Below are 8,894 nucleotides of genomic sequence, written 5' to 3' on the forward strand. Positions count from 1 at the left end.
CCCACCTGTCATATGACAAATGTAACTCATATATGACATATCTGGGGCCAGCGCTGTTTAACTTGTTCATCCATGACTTGGATGAAGGGACAGATGCCTTCTCAAAGAGTCTGCTAACAACACAAAGCTATAAGAAGTTGCTGATACCTGGAGTGCTGTGCAGCCCTTCAGGACCTTGACAGACAGGTCATCATTGTCTGTAAGTATCTGAAGGAAGGCTGTCAAGAAGACAGACCAAGCTATTCTCGGTGATGCGAAGCAACAGGATAAGAGGCAATGGGCAGAAACTGAAGCACAGAAAATCCACCTGAACATGAGCAAGAACTTCTTCACTGTGAGGGTGAGAGAGCACCGAACAGACTGAGCCCAGACGGTGTAGTCTCCTTCTCCAGAGGTGTTTAAAAGCTGTCTGGACAGGACAAAACCCTGAGTAATGTGCTCCAGAGGACTCTGCTTGGGCAGGGATGTTGGACCAGATGACTTTCTGTGGCCTCTTCCAACCCCGCCCGTTCTAACATTCCACGATCCTAAGATGTTTTAACACGGAAGAACAAGAAACCTGGAACGCACACCGCAGTACGTTATGAGGCAGCAGGGGTAACGCGCTCCCACTGAACGCTCCTGGCCCCTGCCAGAACAACGCTTCCCGTCCAGCGGCAGCCTGGCACGGACCGTGGCCACTACAGCGGCGGCCGCTCCAGCCGCGAAGCTCGGCCGCCCTGGGCAGCGAGCTGCCGTTAACAGCGCCGCTGCCGCGGGCAGGGCCCATCGGCGGGCTCGGGGCCGGGCGGCCGCGGGTGCACCGTGAGCGGGGCAAGAGCCGTGTCCCACGGGAGCCCCTCGCTGGCAGAGCGGTCGCCAGGTGCGGCCTGAGGCTGACCACCAGCCAGGGGTGCCTGCAGCGCCCCGCCATTTTACAGCGGGAGAAACGGGAGCGGCACAGTCCGGCTCCAGCCATTTCAGGGACAGCCCCGCCACCCTCCACCGTGAGGGACGGGCCCGGCCCGGGTCCGCCCGCCCCGGGGCTGGTCCTGGGCCCGGCCGCGCCCTCCGCCCCGCCCCGCTCAGGTATCAGGTGAAACTGGGCGAGGGCGCTGGCGGAGTAGCGGCGGCCGGAGCGCGGCGAGAGGATGTTTCTGCGCCGCGGGTTGTGCCTGCTCCTGCTCTGTGCGCTGCTGGGAGCCCCCGCTGCTGAAGGTGAGAGGAGCGGCGCAGCATGAGCTGCCGCCCGTCGGCTGGGCAGGGATCAGCGGGGCGGCTAGCGCGGCAGCCCCGGCGGGCTCGGCCGCCCCTCAGCCACGGGCGGAGGCGTGGCGGGGCGCTCGGCAGAGCAGGTGTCTGGCCGGCTGGGGTGCGGGGAGCCCGGAGCGGACGGGGCGAGGTTCCGTGCAGTCAGCGGGTTGGAGAGCTCGTGCGGGCGGCAGTGTGGCTGTGGGGACCCGCGAGCAGGGCTGCCCGGCGGGGAGGGAAAGCGCTCCACGGGCCAGCAGCCGGGCGCGGCGAGCAGCCCCCTCGGGGCTTGTGGGCAGCGCGGGGCTGGGCTTCTCCGCCTCGAAGAGAACCGTGGAACGGCCTGGCTTGGAAGGGACCGTAAAGCCCATCTAGTTACAGCCACCACCGCCACGGGCAGGGACACTTTCCACTGGACCGGGTTACTTAGAGCCCCGTCCAGCCTGGCCTTAAACACTGTCGGGGATGGGTCATCCACAGCTTCTCTGGGCAACCTGTTCCAGTGCCTCACCACTCTCACATAAGGAGTTTCTTTCTAATATCTAATCTAAATCTACTGTCTTTCCATTTAAGTGTTCCCTCTGGTCCTGTCACTTAATGGCCGTGTAAAAAGCCGCTCTCCGACCTACTTGTAGTCCCCTCCCTGCCCCCTCCTTAAAATAGCCATGAAAAAAATTTAAAGACCATGTTCTTGGTTTTTTCCAGGCTCTAAAAAGCTAGGATTAATTTTTAATTGTTAGTCTATATTATTGCTTATTGAACATAAGTGCTGTTTGAGGAAAAAACCTAAACAGTCGTTCATATTAATATTTCACTGCATAAAGTTAATTTTTCACCACCTTTTATAATAAACCTCACTGCCATATCTCTGCATGCCTTTGCATTATGTCGTTCTGTATTTCATCCTGGGCTTATTTCACTAATAAAATCATGTGCGTAAAGATTGTGTAAATATTGAAGCCAAGCTTATGATAGGTCATATTTTCTCAAGAGATAGATACTAGGTAGCTGCAAATAGTGTTCTTCAGAGCAGAGTTCCTGAAATTAAACTGCCACTTAATAGCCTAATTGTCTGACCTGGATGGAGTAAGGACTTTGTAATTCTCGGGGAGAGAGGGTGTGAAAGTTTTAGCTGGCTGTATGATATCCTTGAATAGGAAGGTGAAATGAGCTGGAATGTGATTCCTTCCAAACCAAAGGAGATGTACTAAGCCAGATTGTGACAGATTTAAAACAGGCTAATGCCATTACGGCGTTGTGGCAGATTGGAGTTGCAGACCCAAAAGCCAGGACAATTATAAACTTAGTCCTGTGGGGATATTACTACCATGAGTAAACTTAGTTTTGGGTTAATTTTTGGATACTCCGTGCTGCTGTCGCTTTTGTGTCTGCAGGGTAGGCATAATCCTGTGTTTGGTATGTAGTGGGTTATATCTTCTGCATAAATGGCAAAGGTGTTGAAACAGTCTTTTGTGGGAGGAGAGTACGCTTTTCCCGTGGGCAGATTAGCAAGTCAACCGCATTCTCTGTACGTGAGTCAAGCAGGGTGAAACTCGTCTTGGAAAAGAGCTCGATTGTTATGGAAAACGGCAAGTGGTGAAAGAGTAAGAAAAGGATGTAGAAAATGTACCTAACAAAGGATTGGTTGCTCGGTGGGGGAGTGTTAACTGCAGGGAAACAGGACACTCTCTCCCTGTATGTGTAAGGGTGCTGGTTGGACTGACAAAAGCTAACCAGTATCTGAAGTCAGAACTTTTGAGGCTCGTGTTAAAGTCAGCATAAAAACAAGACTTGGTCCCTAAAATCACTACGTCGTAAAAACTAGAATAAAACAAGCCTTTGTCTCTATTCAGCCACTTTTGCAATACTAAGTCTGTCTGTGGTCAGGTGTCTGTTGATCCACTTTAGTGTAGCTCTTACTGTGGTGTCTCACACTACTGTTTTGGAACTTTTTGGTGGAGTTTTTATTTTTTCTACCTAACCTCTGAACATCAATTGCAGAGCATTGTTTTATATCTGATCACAAAATATTAGTAAGAACAAAGTGGTAGTACTCTGTAATAATTTAAGTATTTGGAATGGAATAAAAACAGTGTGACTGCAATTTAATAATATCAACCACATTTTGGTAGACAAGTGCTTAACAAAGCACTGTATGGTGCATTTTATTGCTGTGTCCTGGGGACTGCTATCAGCAGAGAATATACAGTCTACTTCCAAGCATCTTCAAGATTTTTCTCAGCTAAGCTGTAAGCCTGAGAAAATCAGCATTGCTTAGCTAATTATCACCTCAGTATGTGGTGTCTGTGTAAGCTATGTCCTTCAGGTTGCTTTTATGGCTTCTCGTATTCACAGTTCAGGTTAGGGAACTGGGATTGCTGCATTGTAATTAAACTTTGCAGTCTTTAACAGTTTTGCTGATGTAATCATGGGGCTTGAGTATCTGAAAGCAGAATTTTTATAATTCTGCCTTATTGTAATTACACCACATATAGACCAAAATTACAGTTTTGCATTTGAATTAATTTTCTTTAGGATGGTTGTTTTGTTAGTATAATTTAAGCTTCCGTCTTCATGCAGTCTACTGCAAGGATTTGTCTGTGTCGTTGTACTGGCAAAAAGTTTTCTTACACCTAATTTTTCCAGTGAAGGCTGCCTGGGTCTGGAGATTGGTAAGTGCCCAAGTGGATCTAGGCTAACTTAAAAATTCTATAAATTAGAGTATCAACTTATGTGTATTTCTGTATACATTTTCAGGAGGTTGCAGAGTCTACACAGGAGTCTAATGCTATACATCTGACTTTTGCAGTTATAATTTTAAAGGAACAGCTATCTAAAGTGTGCTAATTTTGGGAATCTATACTGAGAAACACACATACTTGTGTATTTACATATTTCTTGTGTAAGGATTCTTTAAAATGTAAGGTGTAAGCATTTTTTTATTCTGGAATTGTATCAATTATTTCTTAACAAAGGGGCCATGCTTCAACACTGTTCAGGGCTGCTCACTGTTCAGATACTCAAAAAGACTTTTATATTCCAGTTGGGGGGCTTTGGCTAAACAAATCCACAAATATTGATAGAAACTGAGTTTAGAAATAATTCTTCCAAAAGCAGTCAACTTCCATGTCCATGCTGTTTAGCTGTATGGACATGCATATCTGTAGATGAATGTCTGACTTTTTGGAATGGTGTGCATTCAAGGACACTATGCAGTTTAGCCTGTCAGCAGAGGGGAGCTATGCTGTGTGTGCTCCGAATTGGGCTGTCTGGTCTGTCCTACAGGACTGAGCAGTCAGGAGCCTCTGGCTCGCCAGTATGGTTTGTAAGCTCCCATAGCATTCAAAGAAGCTGAGCAAAGGTTGTAGTGACAGCTGTCTATGTATGAAGCAGCCTTAGCTGGCAGCTCTGCCACCTGACATGTCGAGCAGAAACCAGAGAGACTGTCTGACCATCTCTCCTGAAGGAGATCCCAGATGACTGATCTATAATAGTGTTATTGCATCTTCATGCACAGTTAGTGTGTTCAGGTTTCCATCTAGGTATCACTTGTGTATGGCTTTGGAAGTTGCAGTTCTTGAGTTCATGTTAGCTTGTCTGAAGGTAACATTCTCTTTTTATGGCATACTCGACTTTCGGGCCACCTAGATTGGCAAAGCTTCTTGCTGCAGTTACATTAGCTTGCTGTGAAGTTCTGTAAGTCCCAGCACTTGTAGTCTGGCACTGCTGTGTGGGAAGCTAATGGTGCCCTGGGGTACTTGAAGCAGTTTCTACTGTAACTGTTCAGGTGGTAAGAGCACCTGACAGCCCATTCTAACAAGGCATTTTTAGTATCACTGGTCACATGGAAAAGCGGTTTGGTTGCTGGTAGAATCCTTGAATGAGCATGGGGGTATAGGTTGTCTTTTGGATAATAAATTTAAAACACGGGGAAGATAAAATGTCAAGTGTTTGAACATCACTCTTAATTTTTCTGTTCATAAGGCTGTCCTTAAATGTTCAAAGTAAATCTCTATGTCTAGTTTATTTTTTAAAAGGGCAAAAAGTCTGCAATTCAATAACAGCAACAACTTTTTTTTTCTTTAATTTTAGAGAATAATGGACCCAAGAAGCAAAAAGGAAGAACTTTTATTGGCCAGAAGGTTTCAAATACAAATAGCTCTGAAGAGTTATACAAGGTGGATGAGTTTACAGCACAAGTCCTCACAGGAAAGCTGACCACAGTTTTTCTTCCTTTTGTCTATATCTTTGCCTTTATAATTGGTTTGCCAAGCAATGCCATGGCCCTCTGGGTCTTTTTTTTCCGAACAAAGAAGAAACATCCGGCTGTGATTTACATGGTAAATTTGGCACTGGCAGACCTTCTTTTTGTTGTCTGGTTCCCACTGAAGATTTCATACCATCTAAATGGCAATAACTGGCTATTCGGTGAAGGTCTCTGCAAAGTATTTGTTGGATTTTTCTATGGAAATATGTACTGTTCCATCCTCTTTATGACATGTCTCAGTGTACAACGGTATTGGGTTGTAGTGAACCCCATAGTGCATTCAAAAAAGAAATCAGAAATTGCTTTGGGCATTTCCATTGCTATCTGGATACTGATTTTGTTGGGCACCATTCCATTATACCTTGTTAATCAGACGGCACATATTTCAAATCTGAACATCACAACATGCCACGATGTATTGCCTGAAAATGTTTCGGCTCATGATATGTTCAGTTATTTCCTCTCACTTGCAACTGGACTCTTTTTAATCCCAGCTGTCATCACTGCCGTCACATACATACTAATGATTAAAACCCTGAGTGCTTCCATCGTAGATGTAAGCACTGGGAAGAAACGAAAAAGAGCAATCAAACTCATTATTGTTGTCCTGTCCATGTATCTCATCTGTTTTACACCTAGCAATGTGCTGATTATTGTGCACTATTCACTCCTCAAAGCCTATAGCTATAGTCATCTGTATGTGTGGTACATAACTGCACTGTGTCTTTCCACTTTGAATAGTTGTATTGATCCATTCATCTATTATTATATTTCAAAAGACTTCAGGGACAACCTTAAATATGCTCTTCTTTGCCAAAGTGTGCGAACAACACAGAGGATGCAAGTGTCTCTCTCATCAAGCAGGTACCTCAAGAAATCAAATTCTTATTCTTCAAGCTCAAGTAGGACCAATAAATCATCCTACTGAGCCTAATCGTAGAAAAATGAACTTTCATTATTACTGATGAAAGGATGTGAATGACAATAGACTTACTTTGTACGAGAGAGTCTGAAGAAACATCTCTGCATTTTAATTACATTGAAGCCTGGAATTTGGAACTCACAGCTGCTCATTCTGTGTAGAAATCATAAGCAGATAAATCTTCCTGCAAGACCGGGGGCAAAAAAGACATTTCAGATACTGTGCAGAAATGCTACTGACCTAGAAGTGAGTTGTGGCTGATGACATTCTTGCTGAATATAAAAGTTGCTAAAAAGGAAAATGTCTCTGGAATATTATGCTGTGTTGTTAGTATATTTAATTAACAGATAAATCTGTTTTTGTTTAACTATAACGGCAATGTATTAAGCCTCTGAACAGATTGTGTGTATAGCACCTTACTCTGTGTACCTGCTTTCACTGAACATCATTTGAAGCTATAGAGAGGAGAATCTATTTCACCATCTTGGATTAGACTGCTTATTGTCTTTAGTATAATTGTTTTTCAAGTTATTGTGCTGTAAATACTAACATGGCAACAGCTTATGTTATCCTATTTGAGTTGACAAGCTGATCTTGTTATCACCTACCACTGGGATAAAATGTTAGTTGAGATTATCCACTGTTACTTAACACTTGCCAGTACATAATCTTATATGGGGATATACAACAAAGTTTTGGAGGATAGCTGTTTGATTTTGTATACTGTGTCTTGTATTTTTTAAGACATCTAAATAAGATTTTTTTATAACACATTTGAGTTGAGTGCTTTTATTCTTTTAGATGCACTACAAAACTAGTTCAACTTGTGTAGTTCAGCTTGCTTGGCTTCATGTAACAAAGATATTATTCGTTATTCCTATAACTTAATTAAGTTAATTATAAGCATGACAGCTGTAGCTGTAATGTCTAAATAGGTAAAGTAAAATTCACCTAATGACATGTTTCTTAAGAGCACAATGAAACTAGGATGTCTTGTGATAATATTTCAGAGGACCAAGCTAAAGTAGCAATGTATATTAACATATGTCTAATTAAGGAGCAGAGAGTTTAGAGCTCTAGATGATGTGGGACACAAATGCTTCTCAGACATAAACAGTTTTCCTGTCTTCTCAGACATAAACAGTTTTCTCTTGTTTCCTGACAAATGCAGGGAAATACTTGCATATTTATTACTGAAGGTGTTAGCATCCTTACTGGAAAATAACTGTACATAAGAAGCTGTAGTTCACTGGAAAGATTTGGAATGAACAGAGTTACACTATCTTCACATAAGGCTGTCAGAACTCCTCACTTAGTCTGTGTGTCCTTTATCTTCCTAAGCAGCCCAGTATGCTTCCTGCTCCATATGCTGTAGTGAGTAATATGAAGAAAGGGCATTCAGTTCATGTACTTACAGACCTATCTGTGCTATGTCAGGAGTCCAAGGGTTATAGGTTGTATGTTGTAAAGATGATAAATCGTCAGTATGTGTGTCTGTATAATACCACAGAGAGATTGCTCATGATTCATAGATGACTACTAAATGGCTAAAAAAATACATGGTTAATATAGCCAGTCTTTTGGGGGGCAACATTTATGTCTTGTCATTTTTTAGTCAGAAGCACATCAAGCACTGTTTGTATATCTGTAGTCTCTTTGTTGTTTCTTTGCCGTCAAGCAATCAGACAACTCTGTTGCAGCTCATGTGAAGGAATGTCCATTGACCATTTCTTTCCTTTAGCCTTCATCTGCAGGTTGGCAAATCAGACTGTAATGAAGGATCTTTCTTACCTGCAGTAACACTGGAGGTCTGCCAATGACACAAGTAAGAATTAGATGGTACTGCAGTATGTTGAAAGCTATTTGAAAAAAAAAAATTAATAAAGGGAATGATTTATTTTAAAATGAAGCTGTACAATGTGTGACAGATTTTGAAGAATACCATTCAAGGAGCCCACAGTCATTTAAGTGAAGATTTCCTTCTCTGTGGCTGCATTGCAAATCCATATCCTGAATTTAGTATGGATTACTTTTCTTCAATTAACAGAGCAGGTAGACTAGGCTGGTTGTTCAATCAACTTGAATCAGTTCCTTGAAATGACAATTGTTTGTCTGTGTAGCCGGGTAGTAATGGGGAAAGAACATGTAGTCCAGTAATGTGGAGCTGATTGCTTAAAACGTTTTGTTTTTTTTTTTGGCGGGGGGAGAGAAGAGGGGGGTGTACCCTTGGGCAGGGTTGGTTGGTATAAAGATGATTTTCTTCAGCTTACAATAAATATGTTCCTGAGCAATGCCAACTTTGCAATTCAAACACTAAGAGAAACAAAAAACTCTCCCTACCTAATGCCGATTCAAGATTTAGATGCTATAAAAAAATCAGTACAACATTCATGAAAGCGTTGGGGAGTTGAAAATCAGTGTATTTTATGTGCACAGTGTCAAGCTTTCACAAGCAGCTCAAGTTTATGCTGCAGC

The 8,894-nt window shown here is 43.3% G+C and overlaps 1 protein-coding gene across 1 annotated transcript; it reads left to right on the forward strand.

The window, feature by feature from the left end:
* Positions 1 to 874: 874 nt before the first annotated feature.
* Positions 875 to 8,328, forward strand: F2RL1 (F2R like trypsin receptor 1). The gene is made up of 2 exons (XM_085042312.1): positions 875 to 1,197; positions 5,323 to 8,328. The coding sequence occupies exons 1-2, from the start codon at positions 1,131 to 1,133 to the stop codon at positions 6,423 to 6,425; spliced, it is 1,170 nt and encodes a 389-aa protein (XP_084898438.1). The 5' UTR covers positions 875 to 1,130; the 3' UTR covers positions 6,426 to 8,328.
* The last annotated feature ends 566 nt before the right edge of the window (positions 8,329 to 8,894 follow it).

The sequence above is a fragment of the Lichenostomus cassidix genome, chromosome Z (genome assembly GCF_008360975.1).
Source record: "Lichenostomus cassidix isolate B80296 chromosome Z, HeHo_3.0, whole genome shotgun sequence".
In the NCBI taxonomy this organism is placed as follows: domain Eukaryota; kingdom Metazoa; phylum Chordata; class Aves; order Passeriformes; family Meliphagidae; genus Lichenostomus; species Lichenostomus cassidix.

Bases quoted from the DNA above. Each gene is read 5' to 3' on its own strand.
- F2RL1 (XM_085042312.1), top strand. From the start codon at position 1,131: ATGTTTCTGCGCCGCGGGTTGTGCCTGCTCCTGCTCTGTGCGCTGCTG. The intron at 1,198-5,322 runs GTGAGAGGAGCG...CTTTAATTTTAG, and splicing joins GGGAGCCCCCGCTGCTGAAG to AGAATAATGGACCCAAGAAG.